Source organism: Alternaria triticimaculans (genome assembly GCF_023758025.1).
Source record: "Alternaria triticimaculans strain BMP 0046 chromosome Unknown scaffold_20, whole genome shotgun sequence".
Classification (NCBI taxonomy): domain Eukaryota; kingdom Fungi; phylum Ascomycota; class Dothideomycetes; order Pleosporales; family Pleosporaceae; genus Alternaria; species Alternaria triticimaculans.
The window spans coordinates 502,063-520,477 of record NW_026055977.1 but is presented as its reverse complement, the minus strand read 5'-3'; the positions used below and the strand labels follow the sequence as shown (position 1 = coordinate 520,477).

Genomic DNA, 18,415 nt, shown 5'->3' with positions numbered 1-18,415 from the left:
GAGCCAGCCCGGGGCAAGAGACAGAGTATATATGACGCTCGGGAGATGTTGATATGCCGGCACCAACTGCATATTCATTGCATCTCATCTCCAGGTTCAGCCAAAGATCCTCGCCAAGATGAAGTCCTCTGTTGTTTTGCTAGCAGCTACTGCGTCTGTCGCCAGCGCTCACTGTACGTCCCATTACACCACTCACCTTCGGAACATGCAAGCTGACCTCTCAAGACACGCTCCCAAGCATCAACGGTGCCGCAGCCTGGACTAGTGTTCGTCAAGCCAAAAACTGGCAGGACAATGGATTCGTCGGCAACGTGCAAAGCAACGACATCCGCTGCAACCAGCTTAAAGCAGGAACAGCGACCACCACTGTTGCTGCTGGCTCGAGCGTAAAGGTCAGCGTCAACCCGAACGCTTACCACCCAGGCCCCTTCCAGTCGTACCTTGCCAAAGTACCAGAGGGCGCAGACATCAACACCTGGGACCCTACTGGCGCCGTCTGGTTCCGAATCTACGCCGAACAGCCCAAGTTCGGTTCCCAGTTGACTTGGCTGAGTATGTTTCCCTCAAAGATTTCGCTCTGCTGGCATATACTAACAATTGTTCGCGCAGGCGCTGCCACCTACGACATCAAGATCCCCCAATGCATTGCACCTGGAAAATACCTGATGCGCAACGAGCACATCGCCATCCACACTGCTCAGAGCGTAGGCGGAGCCCAGTTCTACCTGTCTTGCGCACAGATTGAGGTTACTGGCGGCGGCAGCAAGGCGCCCTCGAACCTCGTCGCGTTCCCTGGCGCGTACAAGGCTACCGACCCGGGTATTCAGATCAACATCAACTACCCTATTCCTACAAGCTACACCAACCCCGGCCCGCCTACTTTCACTTGCTAGATGCAAAGGGTTTGACCTAGGGTCATATATGCTTGCGTGGAGCAAAGCTTGAAGGCTACGTTGATGTAGATGTAAATAGGTGTTTCATAGACAAGAGCAGTTTGCGAATATTACGACGTGCATAGAGTTCACCTTTTGATGAACCAAGGAAACTTTCACTTTGGCAAAATGGCTTACACAAATGAGATATTGATGTATTAACTTTTGTCTTTTCGTTCTCAATACCCTGGAAATTGACCACGAAGATCAATTTACCACTGAAGTAACAAACTCGTAGGTACCTCCTAGCATGACACCAACCGACTGCTCATCTCCGAATCCGATCGAGCGTCTCGCTTACACCGGTACCTCCAAAACCAACCATACGCCTAATCTACCCTCCATCCGAGAGGTGGGAACTTCCCATCCACCTCAAATAGTATGATAGCGCTCCGCAAGCTTCTCAGCATCATACAGCTTCGCAGTCGCCCTCTCCAACTCATCCGCAACATACTTCCAGAAGTTACGCTCACACTTCGCCACCGCATCCATAAGCTGCTCCGTCATCTGCGGCGTCTCCAAATCATTCTCATGTACCTCCGAGGGAACCGCATGACGCAAGTTATCCTTGAGCTCCGTCGCGTTGTTGAAGTCCTTGATGCGCTTCTTGCCCGCCTTGCTAAGAACACCTGTTCCTTCGGCGTTGGAGTACTGGTTTGGGTTGCGCAAGTGCATGTAGTCTTTGGGGTCGAAGCCGATTTCGCCGACGGACGTGGCGATGCGGGGCGCGTTGCGGACGAAGCGGCTGTAGACTGCGGCGTCGGTGAAGGTTGCTGGTTCGCCTTTGGCGAGGCGCTCTTGGTTGAGGTGGCTGGCGATTTCGCTCCAGAGGAGCTTTTGATCTTGGCGGAGGGTCTTGATGAGGATGTTTTCGGGGTCCTCTTCGACGAGGGGGCGGGTGCTGGTCTTCTTGTCCTGAGGCATGAGTACGGAGATGTTGTTCTCGACCTCCGCTTTGGTGGCTTTTGCGCGCTTGAGTCCGTCCATAACGCTATATTTGTATGTGTCTTGAGTTCTCGGGCGATTGAGAAATGTACTTTCTTGAGCAGGGAAGGCGTGGTCAGAACCTTCTCCGTCTTCAGGTTCAAACAATGGAGATTCCGCTCGGTTACTGGTTGGCGCGACTGAGGGATGGAGCGTTTGGGAAGAAGGAAATTGGTAGCTGCCTGAGAAGTATAAGTACTATTCAGTATAACTGTGTCTTACTAGACTCACTTAGGCTCTCCGCGGCGGTGCTCAGGTGAGAGAGTGGGCCACTGGCGCTCGTGATCTTACTGCCCCGTGCAGTCTTGGTCGTTCCGTTCTTCACTCCATTCTTGTTGAATCGCTTCTTACCTCGGCGAAACATCGTGTTTTCTCCAGCAGCGTCATAGAAGAACACATCGTCGCCCCTTTCTTCGCCCGAGAAGCCGATGTCTGGTACAATGACTTGTTCATCTTCAGCCAAATCGCTCGCGCTTGCATGAGACGTCGATAGCCTAATAAAAGGAGCTTGTTAGCTTCAGTTCTAAGATACTTAATTACGTTCATTGCTATGATCAAGGCAGGGGACTACAATGGACCATCAGACTGCAACAGTGATCGTGATCATACGCGCTGCCGGCGACAATAGCCTGAACACCTTCAAAGCAACTTACTGATTATCACCTTCGACAAACTCGATGTCGGATCCAAAATTTACAACAGACATACTTGCGTTCTTTCGTATGGTGTAGATTGCGGGAGACGGAAAGGAAGAAACCGACAGGCCTGATGTACTTGGTACCATACAATGGGCCTAGGATAAATGCCTGATGTAAACTGGATACGATACCGTGCAGCCTAAGGCACGTACCTCGCGCGTCGCAAACGGTGTGCGAGCAATGCCTGGAACGTGAGGGGCTACCAGTGAATATGGCCATGATCATCACGCCATGCGGTAGCGGGGTCTCGCTCTATCATGAAATTACAAGCCAAGCGCCTGTGATCAATGATAGGTCAGAAAAGGAGCAGACTTGGAAAGAAATTCACTAAGTCTGGTGCGCAAACACTTAGCGTTTGCGATCAGAATCGTATTGGTGCGTCTAGATCTAGATTCTGCATTGCGACTCAACATATTGCGAAAGTCCTATAGTTCGGGAATAGTCTATGAGGCCTCTGCGCGATTTGTCAAGGTGAGCAGAATGAGGAGCTACGTGTCGCCAAAGATCAGAAGATAGCTTATTGAGTATGTGTGATGTTTAAAAACCGAACATTCAAGATCAGTTGAGTACCTTCCTACTTATGTATTGCGCAGAAGACTAAAGCTTCGGCCCTGTTCAATTCGCCTTGCGCCGTTTCGGTTGGTGATCTCGTGTTTCTCGTCTCACGAGTGTCTTTTGACTGCTTACGAGGAAGCAGAGATCGAAGAAGAGACTTGGTAGATGCCATTGTCGACCCTGACTTTGTGGATTCCGTGTCCAATTCCGATTGTTTGCCGGAGTCAGCTTTATCTGTTGTCGACATGATCTGTGACTTTTCGTGGAAGAGCTTGCTTTGGGTGTATGGATGAGCTTTGGATGAAAGTGGTAGCAGGCCGTATGTGGACGCCTGCTTGCTGTTAAGTAGATATGTAGGGGCGCTTGCTTGTTCTCACACATCACGCTTCATCGCTTACAGTTACACGCAACTTGTCATATAGAATCAGAACAATCATCAATCCATCGTTGAGATGATACCGTAAACAGCACAGATACATGGTCTGCGAAAGTCGATTTGCGAGCTCTTATCAGCAAGTCGACCAGAAGGCAGGTTTGCGCGCACCACAGTCTCGGCGAGTAAGCGAAGAGACACACAGCTCCACAGCCGGAGGGCGCAATGATGGTTGTCACTGCAAAGATCAATGGCTGGAGGACCGTGAAGCGAGGAGCAAAGTTGAGCTAGGTCTGTGTCTGGTGTTGACGTAGCAATGACGAAAGGGGTCTAGTGCTTTCTGTATTGGCCGCACGCGGGAGTTTGTCAATCATCACACGTCATGCGCGCACTCGTGTCCGGACCCCAACACGCGCACTGATAGAGCTCACGGTCACCATCTTCATGCCTGATCATACGATGACGATCTTGATGATGATCTCGGCAGATCTAGATCACACAATCGCGCGCCCGCCACCACATCATCGCGACTTTGACAAACGCACAATAATTCACCGCCATCACATGTCAACACATTTGTGGAATCGTTGCTCAACGGATGAGCTCATTCTTGTATTTACAGCTAACTTGAGAGCTCACTACCTACGCGTTCCAACGGCGCATGGTGGAGTTTGAACCAGCGAATGTGGATCCAATCTCACCCCACTTGATCTGGCTGAAGGTGACTGTAGGTGCCTTCTCAATCTGTTGGATCGCCTTGGGGAAGCCTTCAGTCGCATTGCATGGCCCGGATCCGGACTCTGAGCCGTCAAGCCACTGCATGGCACCGCTCTCATCCCACCAGATGCTCAGAGCGAGGACCATACCGCGGGCCAGAGCATCACCCATGCCCTTGTGGCCACCAAGCTTGCTGTACATCTCAGCGCCAGGTTGAGCACTGCAGAACTCCTGGTCCATAATGATCTCCTTCCTGGCGTTCTCAATGACGACGCCGTCCTGGACGTACTTGCGGACAATGGCCTGGAGAACGCCGTCCTTGGCAGGGAACTGGGTGATGACGGTGAAAGGCTTCGTGGTGTCGACTTTAAGGCCAGTACCGTAGTAGTCGGGAGAGCTTCGGTGCTTGTAGGGGTTGTCTCCGCATCCGTTCTTGTCGCACAATCCAGCCTTGCCACACTCGTCGCCTGTGCAACCAAAGAGACCGTCGGTACTGCAGGTGTGAGGTGCGATCTGGTTGGAGCGAGCGTTCGCCTCCCAAATATCCATCTCGTTGCAGCAAACACCTTGACCCTTGACGTTTCCCTGGAACGAGTAAGCATGAGCACGGACAGAGAAGACAGCTTGTACTTACTACACCGTTGATCCATGGTGTGACGAAGCACTGAGCATCACAGTATCCCGTGCCATAGGCGGCGCCACCTGGGTTCAGTTGAGAACGTCCACCATCAGCCTCCATTTCGCTGAGGTAAAGGGCACCGTTCATGCCGCATGGCAGCTTCGATACGTCGACGTCGAAAGCCAGCTCGTTACCGGTCAGTTGAAGCATCTCGTAGTTCTCCTCGTCCTCGGCCAAGAGGTAGACCCTAGGGCTTGCTTGGCCGCCACTGGGGTTGAACATGTCCAGACGAAGCTCGCCTCCGGTAGTGTAGACGCCCATTGTGGAGTAGTCTTCGATGCCTTCCATGATGCAGTTCTTCGCACATGTTTCCTCATCCGGGCACGCAACCGGGTCGGCTGCACTACCCCAGTTTCCACAGCCGAGTGTAGAGTTGCCCTTTTGATGGATGTAATGGGAAGCTGAGTCGACGACAATAGCTGTGCTCTGCTCTTTGCATCCTCCCGCTTTGGTGCACTTCCAAGTGTTGAGCTTGGGGTGCACTTCTGGCGTCGATCCTGGTGTTTGGGCAGTGGCAAGACCCAAAAGGGTAGCCGCGATGAGTGTGTAAGGAGCCATTGTGTAATGATTGACTAGGCGTGAACTTGAGAGACGCAGTTGCAGAATATGCAGAAGAGCGAGCTGCGAGCCTCTTTATAGCTCCGTTGACGACCAGATGAAGCCGCGGGCTGTTCCTGTACTAATGGACTGCATGCATGTATCAATTTCAAGATATTACAGGATATAAGAGCCGCAATGTCTTGGAGCCTCCATTTAGTAAACATCGTCAGTGGACCTGGCGGCTGTTCCTGCTATTGGTCGCAAGCTCTGCCTCGGCCCTATTGTCAAGGTCGCATTTGTTTCGAACCCTCGCCGCAAGATCTTGACAGCGCAGGACGGTCCGGAAGAACATGCAGAGAACCTTCGATAATCTATTTGAGAGATTACCATTTGCTCAAATATATTGCACTTGATCACGGGGCCCCAGATAGAGGTTTCATGCGGGGCATTTACCCGGTGTTTGCTCGGCGCAAAGAGAGCTTGACTTATACAAGCAGGTGCCCCCGCCCCTTTGCCGTGCTTCTCACAACCAAAAGCCCACCGGGAGCCCGGTTTTGAGTCCGCAGTTGTAGTAGGTCATGACAAGCGTCGAACAAAAGCAATGTGCGGCGGCAAGAAAGAACCAGGTTACCGGGTGAGCAGTCCGACACTCCTAGCATCTGACGCGATCAGACTCCCTCTTGCTGCAATGTGTCATTTCAATGCGCATCTTTTCGCGTGCGTTCGTCGCAGTAAGTTCCTGGTGCCAAGTGCTCAGCTCAAGTTTCTTCTCTTCAAGCCTCGCGTTGAACAGAACGGTTCAATGGCTGTGGCTATACTTCTCCGGCACCTTCTTCCCGAAGTCTACGTCTACGACCATCGCTTACTTCTAGCACTCGTCGCACGGCTCCTGAGAATAGTCTGTCTTCACATTCATTGATTGATGAACGTCTGGGTTTCGTCGTCGTCGACGATCAGTTTATCGCTGGCCTTGCCGCAGCCACGGAGCAACGAATGACTCGGTCGCGGCTGCTCACTCATCTTCGTCGATCTGATGTTTCGTGAGCCAGAAACATCCCTACGAGACCTTGAGCAGCCTTCACCCCACTCTTGCAATGGTAGCTATCATGGCACCTGTCATGGCTTCTATTAGGCACACCATACCCAGCTCTTTCACTACTCCTACGACATCGGTCAGATTCTTCCGATTCTCTTGGAAAGTGGATGCACAAGACAACGGCTGTCAATGCGTCTGGCGGACAGCGCATTCAAACGGTGCTTTCGTCCCGCCTGGGACGACGTAAGCTTGAAGTCTGCTCGCGGTGAGTGGAATAAAATGTGAGCGCGCCCATCAATCTCCTCTCGAACCAGCACCTCGGCAGTGATCGGATATGAGCGACGTCCGGAAGTCGGGTAGGAAGTTGGGGTATGTTTGGCCGCCAACTTTTGACAAGTAAATTTTGTCGCGGAGTCTAGCCTCAGAGTGTGGCTGTCGTTGCCCTATTGGGTCAGTCCCGCTATCGGGATTTTAGTCATGTGGGCCACCACGACTGGTGAAACCCCCAAGGAACAGCCCTGCGCCGTAGTAGCACCGACGGAAGCTCTAACACCCTTTGCGTTGCCATTTCCGCATGCTATATCCAGGCACCTTGGCTAAGGCCCCTAGTTCTCCGCATTTGCGAACGTTGACGGCATTGCCGTCCCGGTATCGATTGCACGCCACCATCTCTAGATTGACCAACAGGATTGGATAGCGAAAACCCATAGGCACGACTCGAACGTGGAGCAAGAAAGCAAAGTCGACAACATTGCTTGTGACAAAAGCAGTCTTTACAGCATTTGAGTAGTCCATCTAGTACATCCCCCAGGAACGGTCTCACTTCGGTCATACTGGCTTAGTGCAGAAGCCGTGAACTGATCCGGCCTTCTTGTTTTTCGAAAATGGACAAGGAACGCTGGAATGTCATACGCTCGCGACACAGATCAGGCATTCCATTCTGCAAAATCTACGAGTCGTTTGTAAGCCATGTGGCAAGGTTGGGTAGAGAAAAAACTCAGCACCACGCGCCACAGTATGAGTTTTCTTCGTTTTTCGTAGGCTGTCGCAACTCGCTTGGGTTAGCCAGCCAATGAAAGCGTACACCTTCCTCTGCGCACACCATCAGCCATCGTAGGGACGAAACCTGGAATTTGGAATGAGTTCAACAGTCATGAGCACGAAAGCCACCTACGAGCTGAAGACCACTACCGGGGAGCGGGGAACGTTCGTAGGGCACAAAGATGGTGGTTCGGTACGGCACGGAGGCGCTACCTACCCTATCCTCCGTCCTCATAGAGTTTGCTCCCAACGTCTGGTTTGGACGGCGCCGGATAGCACCCTCAGGAAGACCTCACACATACGAACGCGCAATCGCGCACAAAGTTGCGGCAGGGACGGCCAGAGAGCTGTCAGACTCTTATGGAACGGCTCCTGAACCCTGGAGACCCGCAGAGAACCGGCACTTCGATGCCTGTACATATTGTAAGGCCTTTGCTCTTTCAAGCCAAAAGCAGTTTGACATGCAGTATGATCGCCCTTTCTCCTTTCGCCCGTTCAGGGAAGGTGGGATTCTTCGGAGTTCTTTCCTCGCCATGGGATTGTGCACCTCGACGCGGTGACGTCCACGCTTGCATGATTCCGTGCACACATTTGACTCGCTAAATGCTCCTCCCGACTCAAGCTCCCGCTGCACGCCTCACCATTGGAACCTCCAGATTGACAAAAGCAACCAGAGGCTTTCATCAGTGGGGATTTAGTAGAAGGCTAGAGACAGATCCGTTTGCTTTTGGCGCCCGAATGGCCTCATTGTATGGCCGAACAAACGACTCGCACTCCCCTTTCTCGCGTGGCAACGCTTAGCGAAGCACGTTGCCGATCTTCCTGCCTCGCCATAATGGATCTGCCCCACAATGAACCTGGCTCGAACAGTAACCTGCGTCGACTACCGTCGCAAGGATACCCAGAGCAGCGTCGGTGGTCTTGCTAACAGTATTCTAGCGTTCGCAATGCCAGGAGACACACGGCTCGGAGAAAGTGTTGAGACGTCTGTTCGCGCGATCAGCGACGAGGGGGAGGCCGAACTTGTCGAAATACAATATGCTGCAAGATCGTACTCGAATCGCGGTTTTCCAGACTCATCAATTTTCTCCCTCGCCTACATAACCTTATTTTGACGATTCTCCCGACACACCACCGAGTATGGAGGACCGAAGTGGTTCGGTGCTGGCTATAGCCCTCACCTTCTTGATCTTAACATATATCACCGTTGGGCTTCGTTGCTATGTCAGGTAAGATCTGCTTGCTATCTTCATTGTTTTTGGACGCGTCGCTGATAAGAATGTAGGATCTTCATGGTGAAGGGATTCGGCATTGACGACTACTGCATGGTCATCACACTTTTCTTTTTCACCGGTTATCTCGTGTCTCAAATCGGCGGTGCGCTCCACGGAACAGGTGTTCGCCGCGAGAAACTCACCGACGAACAAGCGCAAACGGCCCTAAACTTCTGGTTCTTCTGCGAAATATTCTACACATTATCGACATGCATGCTCAAGATCGCCGTCGGGTTCTTCTTGCTGCGAATCACTGTCGTACCGATGCACATCTGGCTCATTCGGTTCATCATGGTAGTTTCTGCCATCGTGGGAGTCGCATACACATCGGTCGTCATCTTCCAGTGCAAGCCGGTGTCGTTCTGGTGGGACCTGGACCCTAATCACCATGGCACTTGCTTGTCAGCGACACTAGTCATGAACTTCACGTTCGTGGTTTCTGGACTCAACGCGTTTGCGGACTGGGTGTTTGCGATTCTCCCGGTTCTGATCGTCAAGGATCTGCACATGAAGAAGCGCATGAAAGTCATAGTCGCGTCGGTCATTGCTCTTGCCGCAATGTAAGTATTTCGCGAGCCGCATAATAATGTCTCTAACAACTCGGTAGTGGTTCGACAGCAACGATCATCCGTCTCCCGTACACGACCTCATTGAAGGGATACAAGGGCGACTTCCTCTACCGAACAACCGATTTTGCGATCTGGAGCACAGTGGAGGTGGGATTGGGCATAACAGCTGGTTCCATTGCGACTCTGAGGCCGCTCATGAAGCAGGCTCTCGAGATTACTCGCTCAGCATCAGCTCTACCCTGGAGTAAACCCTCACTGAACTCCGGCCCGCTGCAGTCGGGCACCCAACTGGGCACGCTCAAGCCTTCGATAAAGAAGTCGATCACAATCACTACCTCCAGAGCTCGGAGAGAGAGCGCCAGCTCTGACGAGGAGATAATACTGGGCAGAAGCCAACCATCAGAAGCATGGCAGCAACAGCAGGGACTGCCTGGCTACGTTACGTCCACCGTCCTGGATGAACGTGAGAAGCGACAACAATCAGAGAAGAGTCGTCATCACGCGACAGAGCGTGAAAGGAGAGGCAGCCCTGGAGGGGCCAGCGACTCCACTCTCGACAGCAAATCGACAGGAAAGGCCGCAAAGGTCCATGAGCGTTTTTAGTTAGAAGTCACCATTTGAAGCACTGCACGATACCCCATAGTAATAGAATTCTGCAACAATTTACATGTCTTACATCCGTGTTTCTGCGTCCTTTAGCAGGGTTGTTGCTGCGTACAAGCACCTGCACATTCGTTACTACAACCACTGCGTCTATTCCAGCCCGTTCTGACCTCAAGATTCGAGTATACAGGCTTTCCTTTCGCTGCACATGCATTAAAGCAGTTACATTTGTGCATCCGATATGACTATCCGCTCTCGGCTTAGATGGAATCCAGCCCGGTAACCACCGGCACCTACCATCCAACTCCCAAAGCAGACAACCGAAACTCCTCGCAAGCAGACTCATCAGATGCTAGCGCGAAAGCCAGAACGAGCTCACCCCGACTTTACCCAATTCCGGACTCTACGATATCTCTCACTGCCTGCCCGCGTAGATCATCTAGATCACCTCCGTATAACCCCTTCGTCGCTCACCGCTCCTAGCCCATCTCCCCTTTCGACCCAGATTCCGCTTTCGTGCCATCCTCAGTAACGATCCACGCTGACCGACGATCACCTCTAGCCTTGTCTTCCGCTGTATCGGTAACATGAGATGGGCGATCAACACCGTTCATAGAAAATAAGGTTGCTGTCGAAAAACGCTCCAGCGCGATTGATTAGCTGATCCAATAGGTCGGGGCATCAAGGAAATGTCTGATCTCGGGCTGTCACATTGTCTATGTCCGACTGCAATGGAAGAACCCGGCGTGGTGAGCCTCAAGGTCGGGTTGAACGATGGCTGTGTGTATATCGCATGAGTCTAGCTCAGCACTCGAGCACAGAGCTATCACGATCATCCCGCATATCGAAGTCCAACTCCGATAATCAGCCCGAACCGAGGCCATGCACTCCTCAGGCAGTCCACGTCAGAATCGCCTTCTCCTCTTTGTTCAACTATGCGCCGCGGTCGCCGTGATGGATTTGAGAAGATGGAGGAAGAAGGAACGATGTGCGAGGTTTTACTCCTGCCTCCAGGCATCAGCAGCAGCACATGACTGTGGGGTACTTTGGTTGTTGAATTGAGATCCTACTGAGTTATATGGTTGCGATACACTGAAGCTAGGTAAGGCTTACTTTGGATACGTGATTTAAATGTGCATCTTATTCCACAACGTATAGCTGACATCTTGCTCACAAACGTAACGGGTCCGTCCGCACAACGGCGCGTGAAACGGGCTAGCAAAATGCTGGCCTGGCAAAGGTCCGACTACACGATGACCGCGGCAGAAACTGCAGCAACTGACCACATTGAAATCGCCGACCATAAGCACTTGAACCCCATAATTACGGCTTTTGTGCCTGAAACAGATGTTCTGTCTGCCCAGGCATGTACATAGTCAATCCGCATCGCCCCACACCAGATCGTTTTCTTGCTTGTATCCCTCACCAGCAGCAACCTCCGCGATATTTTCTTGCATTGATCTCAAATTCCCTATTATATTACATTATCAGGTGAATCGACGCCGCCGCCGAGGCTACTTAGCCTATATTTACACGCATCTACCACAATATATCCGAAAACGCAGTCCTCAGCACCTCAGTCCTCGTCTTCTGCATCTCCGGTGCGATGCCGACCAGATCCAAAATATCGAGGCACTTCCGCGCATCTTCCTTCGCTTCCTTGAGCAAGGGGTCTGCTGAAGGAGGCATGCCGTTATGGCTGGGTGAAAGCGGTTGCGCTTGTTGACCAAGGATGCGTGCCATGAGGAGCTAAGAGACATGTTAGTAACCTGGTAACCCTACACAAAGGTTACAACCTACTGCTTCCTCGAACGCGCGGTGCTGGAACACCCACCATACGCTGGCATCGATTCTGAGATACTCCCAGAAATGGAGGAAAGACTGCAACGCCATCCTAGCCGCGTCCAGCGCGCCTTTGACGTCGCATGGTACACCCTCGGCCGGGTTCTCATCCGCCTGTATGGCCATGACGCAATGCCAGAAGTTGCTTCGGAAGAACAAGTTCTGTCGTAACCCGCGTGGGTTTGTTTCTGCCATACTGCGTATAGTGGCTTCATCAGATGCCGTAAGATCTGCTGGAAAGCTCTTGTGCAGAGCAAAGTATTCGTTCACCAGCTCGGCTTTATGCGAAATCGAGGTAGTCAGTGGCGTTGCTAACGAACGCGGAATGCAGACAGTGCGGGACACAAGATTGGCCATGTGCCACATCGAGCGGATGTATCTTCGATCTGACAGCTCGTAGGAAGGATAGAGATCATGGTTCGAGGCGATGTTGCTGATGCTCATGGGATTGATGACGGGGTCTGTCGTGCCGTTATTTGAAGAACCGTTCGGGATGTATTCATCAAGGTCATCGCTCAGGGATTCTGGCTGTATGTCTGAGAAAACACTGGTTGGCGGGAGTTTTAGCAAAACGGTAAGGAATGTGTCCTGGAAATATATGGCTTGCCATAGCTTCCGCCGTTGCTGCTTGTCACTCAGTGAGCACCGAGGCGCAATGATGTCGGGGTCGCGATGTAACCCCATGGCGTACGCTTGCCGTACTAGAACTCCGCCAAAAGCCCATGCATCAGAAGCATGGTTGTCGTTCATCAAAAAGTATCCTATCAGAACCATGGCCTGCAGTGTTCTGACCGAAGCTCGACTGAGGTACGAAGATATTCGCAACGCCTGCTGAGCAGCTGATATATAGAACTCGGCAATCTTCGCTCGCTCAGCATTATCAGTGGTACGGATGAATTGCGTACCCATAGCGTACACAACAAAGTGAAGAGCAACCAGCACGGGATCTGCTGCATGTTTCTCCTCTAATGGCAGTGACCAGAAACGTTGGTAGTCGGCATAGAAGTTCCTGCGATGTACCATAGGGTACACTGGGTCGACAGCATCAAAGTACTTGTCCACCAGAATATCTGCCTGCTCTTTCGCTGGCAGCACGCCAACAACTTCGGCGAGACCGCCGCGACTCGTCCAGTAATTAGCAAAGGGATGCTCAGAACCCAGACCAAAGAATGGCGCGGGCGTGTGGTTAGAGTAGGGTATGTTTGATAACAGGAATGGCGAGGACCCTGATGATGACAAGGACACGCTACGATATTGGGCCCTGACTGGCGTTGGTGGTACCTGGATGTGGGCCTGTCAAATGAGTCAGAGTTCGCAGGAGGTTCGTAATGATACGACAGGACCAAGGGATGTGTATTACCTGAACCGGCTTGTTGCCATGTGGGTGCGGGTCGCTGCCAAGGTGCAACGAAGGCCTCGCGCTCGTTTTTCTGGAGCGTCCCGCAGTGCGACCGGCGCCAACCCTGTGCAAAGGCTCAGCAGATGCGCGGCCAGGGATGCCATGGGAACTTACTTGTCTGTGGAAGTCGCGATCAGGTTGGCGATGTCGGAGTATTTGCATGTTGACTGTCGCTTGATGCAGGCCAAGCAATGAGGACGAGTTCGGTCGCACTGCGTCGGTTCAGTCTCGGGCAGCCATTGCGCCAGCGCGCTGCACTCACTTTGGTCTTGCGCTCGACACACTCCTCGCAGCTCAGCGTCGGCTTGTTGCGCTTTTGCTTCTTCTTTGGTGGCGCATCGCCATGGGTGCCTGTCGCGCTGGTGGTGGAGGGATCCGGACTCGTCGAGGGCTGCGTGCCTTCGTCATCCATTGTGCAGCGCGTGCGGCGATCGGGCAGCGCGTGAGCTTGGTCCGAGTGCTTGACAGCGACGGGCAAATGGTCAGATCCAAGCGGCAGCAGTGGGCACAACGTTGGCGGGAATAAAAGTGAGGGTTGAAGTATTTCCGCGCTGGAGCTGACGCGCCCCAGAAAAGGCCACCGAGGTTGCGTGGGGACGCTGTGGAGTTGATACCAGCCACTGCTGCTTGGCACGACTGAGACGGGGCCTAGAACTCACCACTAGAGACGACGTCAGTTGGCCTAGTTCGCGTCAATTTAGGCTATGGATCATCCTGCGCGTAGATGCGATAGCCAGCCATGGCCGCAGGTGATGCAGGAGCGTGTGGATAGGTGGGATGCCATCTCCAGATCTGAACGGCTCCCAAACAACACCACACATAAATTCAGATGACGACCCTACATACTTTGCTTGGAAAGGCACATAAATCGCGCTGTTGATATCAAGTCCCACTAGTCGCAGTGCATGCCTAGCTGACGTCGAGGATCTAAAGGCGTCCAGCGTCGGCTTTTGCGCTATTCCCGAAGCGCCGGCAGCACTAAATCTACCGGCAGGAACGCTCATGACAGCATCATGACATTTGTAAGCCACGTCTGCGCCTTCCCACATCTACTGTCACTTTGGAAGGAGCCACGCGTATCAGAGGCAACCGCGAACGAAGCGTGCAGACCTGTCATGGACCTCGAAGAATTAATCGACGTTGCAATATTATACTTGAGAGGAGACGTATAAACAAAAGAAGCAAGCCGCTCAACGACCTACCAGCATCCATCACATCCAATCGAAAGCGAAAGATATCACAAAAAGGCAACCTCAGTCCGTCCGGTGAAAGAGACCCGCCTTAGGTATACATCCTCTTCGCATCACGGTAACCCCCACCACCGCGCATATCATCCTCGAAAGCCTCTGCAACCTCAAGCACACGCTTAACGTGCTCCATACTAAACACCGACTTCTCCGCAAGCGCAATCGACTGCGACGTCTTGACCGTATTCTTAATCTGCACAAGTTGTTAGCCGACATGCACGCACACCACCGCAACAACAACAAAACATACCTGTCTCCCATTCATACTCCTCTTACTCAACTCATCAAAGTCCACCTCGGTAAACGGCTTCATCACCTTCCCTCCTTTCTCTTCTTTCGCACCTGTCGCAGTACCCTCCTCATCACTATCTTTATCTTTACCCTTCTTCTTCTCGGCCTCGGCGTCCCGACCCATCTGCTCCACCTTACCAATATGGTGCTGCCAGATCTTCTTCCTCGCCTTGGCTTCCAGGTTGTCGTATCGGATACCCATGTGGATCCTGCTCTGAAACGCTTCATCGAATGTCTCTACACGGTTTGTTGTGAGGAAGAGGATGCCTTGGTAGTACTCTGTTAGACGCAAGAAGACAGATACAAGACTATTACGATGAATGTCGTGGGGTTGGCGCGCTTCGAGAAACACGTCTGCTTCGTCGAGGAGGAGGATAGCGCCCCAAGAGTGCGTGATATCCATTATGCGGTTTAGATCGGTTTCGAGTGAGCGGCTGTTGGTGCCTAGTTCGCCTGCCGAGACGGCGTACAGTGGGCATTTGAGGTACTCAGCGATGGATTCGCCGGTTAGCGTCTTACCCACACCGGGTGGCCCGTGGAGAACGACGTTGAGGCCTTTGCCTTTGCCTTGGATGACATCGTCGATGGTCTTTGCGGCGTTGAAGCGGTGGGAAGAGACGAGGCCTTTGAGGTTCTGCTTGATGCGGCTGGGCAGGACGAGGCTGGAGAAGGCTTCGTCGTTCCATTTGATGTCGTCGATGCCGGCGAGCGAGAATTCGAGCCAGAGTTTCTCCGAGAAGGCGAAACCGAGGACGACTGGAGAGGCGATGAGGAGCTCTTCTTCGGTGAAGCATTGCTGCTTGTTTTCTGAGCCGTCTTCGTCGGTCTCGACTTGCTTGTCGGGGCTGTCGCCCTTTTCCTTGTCGATTACGCTTTGTGGCACGCGGATGGGGTGTTTCTTGCCCTTCTTGTCCTTCCACATGACGATGCGCATCTTGTCTTTCTCCTCGTCTTCTTCGTTCTCGTCAGAACCACAGCAGCAATCGTCACTATCGTCATCGTCATCATCGTTTTCCTCGTTCTGTGCAAGCTCGTCTTGCTTGAGGTACGAGAGCGGATAGTTGGGATTGATGCGGCGGAAGATGGCGGGATCGACCATGACGCGGCCGTTGATGATGAAGCGGATGATGTTGTTCTTGTGCTTCATGTACGCGATACCCTTCTGGAGGCGGTAGTTCATGCCTTGGAGAGCGACGAACTTCTTGCCTCGGTCGACGAGTTGTTTCTTGATGCTCTGCAAGCTCGTTAGCTAATGCACGCTCGATCAACCGGTCAACAACTCACCTCAGGATCCTTGTGGTACTTCAATGGATAAGCTGAGAGACTAGTAATCTTCTTGTGGCCCTTGAAAGCCTGGATTGTGATCTGATGGTCTCCCAGGCCGAATGACTTGCCGTCATACTCAAGATACTTGCCATCTACATACCAGGACTTGACTCCTGTCATCCAGCTCTCATACTCATACGCGGTTTCGACCTTGAAGCAGCGCGGGTCATCCTTGTTGTGATACGTGGGAGTGAAGGCGATCGTGTTCGGCTTGAACAATGCCCAAACGAGGTCGTACGTGATCGTACCCGCTTTGAGCATGGGCCGGAGAGCCTTGCGCGTCGCAGTGTAGTCCTCGTCAATGTAACTCAGAAGCAGTTTGCATGATGCAATCTGCTGTTTGACGCGCTTCTGCTCTTTCGACTTCTTTGCCTTCTTCAGCTTTGGCTTCAGCGTCTTCTTGACGTAGGTCTTCAACTCGTCGTAGTAGTGGAACAGCGTGTGAGGGTCAATCTGCGGGATGTCTTCCACCAGGCTGATGCTCTTGCAGTCCTTGAAAACCTCTTGAAGTGCGTTGCGGAGTAATTTGGATTTGATATCCAGTTGTGTCTCTTGATACTTGCCTTCCCAGTTGAGTCTCCTACGCACGGTGAACACGCAGTCAAACTCATCTTTTTGGTCGGCGTTACTCTCAACGAGTTTCCAATCGCGTATCTTCATGTCGAAAACCTGGTCGACGCGCTTGAACTCGAGCGCGTTCTTCTTGACTGGCTTGTCAAGCTTCGTAGTAGATACGGCGGCAGCGGCAGCAGCAGCGTTGAGAGAAGCTTGTTGCGCCTTGAGACTGTTAAGCAGACCACTTACTTTGGTCACTTGTGTGTCAAGGGTATCTCCTGGCAACGGAGGCTCTGGCGGCGGGGTCGGCACAGGGAGATCGTCCTCGGAGGACGATGTCATTGACGAAAATTCAGATAATTCGGCCTTCTTTGCTTTCTTTGCCTTCCGCTTTGCTTTCGCCTTTGCGCGTTTACGTTTAGATTTTTCGTCCTCAGAATCTGACTCGCTATCGGATGAGCTCAAAGTGTCAGAGGTACTGTCGTCGCTAGAGCTCTCTAGTTTCTTGTTCTTCTTCTTTTTTGCCTTGGCTCGCAAGGCCTTCCGGCGGCTCTTCTTGTCGTCTGCCTCTGAATCTGAGTCCGAGCTTGAGTCGGAGGTACCAGACAAACTCTCATCCTCGCTTGTTGAATCGTGCTTCCTAATCTTGCTCTTCTTGCTCTTCGCCTTCGCCCGCTGCTTCTTCTTCGCTGCTGCTCGTTTCGCGGCCAACTTCCGCCTCTTCTTACGCTTGGCCTTCTCGTCCTCACTACTCTCTTCCGACTCACTGTCGCTCTCAGAGCCACTATCGTCTGATGTAGACGTCTCTTCTGCTTTACGCCTTGACTTCTTTGATGCGTGTTTCCCTCGCCTGCTTACACTCTTCTTCTTCGCAACGACCAGCTCAGACTTCGGTACCTCAGTATGCTCGATAGAAACAGCTGCCTGCTTCTCATCGCCATTCTGAGCCGTATCAGCCACATGAGCTTCGACAGTCTCTTGGGAAGAATCCATCTTTGGCTCGTGCAGCGAGATGTCGCCCGGGTCGGACTTCACGGACGGAGTTGCAACAATAACAGGTGACGATGATGAGGTGTCGGAGAGCTTTTTGCTAGCTTTGGCAGGTAAGGAAGGTTTGGTGGAAGAAGTCTTCGAACTGTCCGGTCCGTTCATGGGTCGTAGACTTGCCGAGATGCGAGGCTCGCTCTCTGCTATTGCTTGACTGTTGAATATGGGTCCAGAGATAGGTGCCTGGAAGAATTCGTAACACGTAAACTTGGGATCCGGCTCGTTCAAGAGATGAAGTAATTGCAGATGAGACAGTCTCAAGGCTGAGACAAGAGGAGGACCTAGGTCTCACCCTTTTATCCACAGACAGAGCCGCAAAGTGAAGCCTAACCTCACTCTGTCTCTTTTCCCGACCCACACCCTTCTCTAATCAGATCTCTCGCCCACACAACACACTACTAGGCTGCAGTCTTGTATTACCGTTCTCGATTACCCCGCAGTACCTAATCCGGGATCTGGCAAATGGCGAGCTCTGAATAGCGAAATCCGACAAGGCTGAACTTGTTGGGAGCCAGCGTGCTCGACTAGATCGTCTTATCACAATATCAGTACAGGGTGGTGGTGGAGTGGAGGCCGCACATACCTAATGAACTCTTTCAGCCGAATCTGCTGCCTAGCCACGACCTTCCTGTAGGAGCAACGTTTCGTCGATGTATTGGCCTGAGCAGGCTACTCTGCATGTACAGGCTGAACAAATAGCGATGTCG

General features: G+C 52.4%; 6 protein-coding genes across 6 annotated transcripts; 2 read left to right on the top strand and 4 right to left on the bottom strand.

The window, feature by feature from the left end:
• Positions 1 to 118: 118 nt before the first annotated feature.
• Positions 119 to 893, top strand: J4E78_009472 (uncharacterized protein; the record flags this gene model as incomplete). The annotated part of the gene is made up of 3 exons (XM_049370061.1): positions 119 to 173; positions 226 to 552; positions 610 to 893. The coding sequence occupies 3 exons, from the start codon at positions 119 to 121 to the stop codon at positions 891 to 893; spliced, it is 666 nt and encodes a 221-aa protein (XP_049218370.1).
• Positions 894 to 1,304: 411 nt separating this feature from the next.
• Positions 1,305 to 2,622, bottom strand: J4E78_009471 (uncharacterized protein; the record flags this gene model as incomplete). The annotated part of the gene is made up of 4 exons (XM_049370060.1): positions 1,305 to 2,098; positions 2,148 to 2,410; positions 2,526 to 2,545; positions 2,614 to 2,622. The coding sequence occupies 4 exons, from the start codon at positions 2,620 to 2,622 to the stop codon at positions 1,305 to 1,307; spliced, it is 1,086 nt and encodes a 361-aa protein (XP_049218369.1).
• Positions 2,623 to 4,184: 1,562 nt separating this feature from the next.
• On the bottom strand, positions 4,185 to 5,496 carry J4E78_009470 (uncharacterized protein; the record flags this gene model as incomplete). The annotated part of the gene is made up of 2 exons (XM_049370059.1): positions 4,185 to 4,844; positions 4,894 to 5,496. The coding sequence occupies 2 exons, from the start codon at positions 5,494 to 5,496 to the stop codon at positions 4,185 to 4,187; spliced, it is 1,263 nt and encodes a 420-aa protein (XP_049218368.1).
• Positions 5,497 to 8,695: 3,199 nt separating this feature from the next.
• J4E78_009469 (uncharacterized protein) lies at positions 8,696 to 10,001 on the top strand (the record flags this gene model as incomplete). The annotated part of the gene is made up of 3 exons (XM_049370058.1): positions 8,696 to 8,784; positions 8,841 to 9,389; positions 9,437 to 10,001. The coding sequence occupies 3 exons, from the start codon at positions 8,696 to 8,698 to the stop codon at positions 9,999 to 10,001; spliced, it is 1,203 nt and encodes a 400-aa protein (XP_049218367.1).
• Positions 10,002 to 11,540: 1,539 nt separating this feature from the next.
• J4E78_009468 (uncharacterized protein) lies at positions 11,541 to 13,654 on the bottom strand (the record flags this gene model as incomplete). Its single annotated transcript, XM_049370057.1, has 5 exons — positions 11,541 to 11,750; positions 11,802 to 13,136; positions 13,204 to 13,306; positions 13,357 to 13,454; positions 13,505 to 13,654. 5 exons carry the CDS (start codon positions 13,652 to 13,654, stop codon positions 11,541 to 11,543), a joined length of 1,896 nt encoding a protein of 631 aa, XP_049218366.1.
• Positions 13,655 to 14,523: 869 nt separating this feature from the next.
• On the bottom strand, positions 14,524 to 17,813 carry J4E78_009467 (uncharacterized protein; the record flags this gene model as incomplete). The annotated part of the gene is made up of 3 exons (XM_049370056.1): positions 14,524 to 14,682; positions 14,740 to 16,014; positions 16,065 to 17,813. 3 exons carry the CDS (start codon positions 17,811 to 17,813, stop codon positions 14,524 to 14,526), a joined length of 3,183 nt encoding a protein of 1,060 aa, XP_049218365.1.
• Between the last annotated feature and the right edge of the window lie 602 nt (positions 17,814 to 18,415).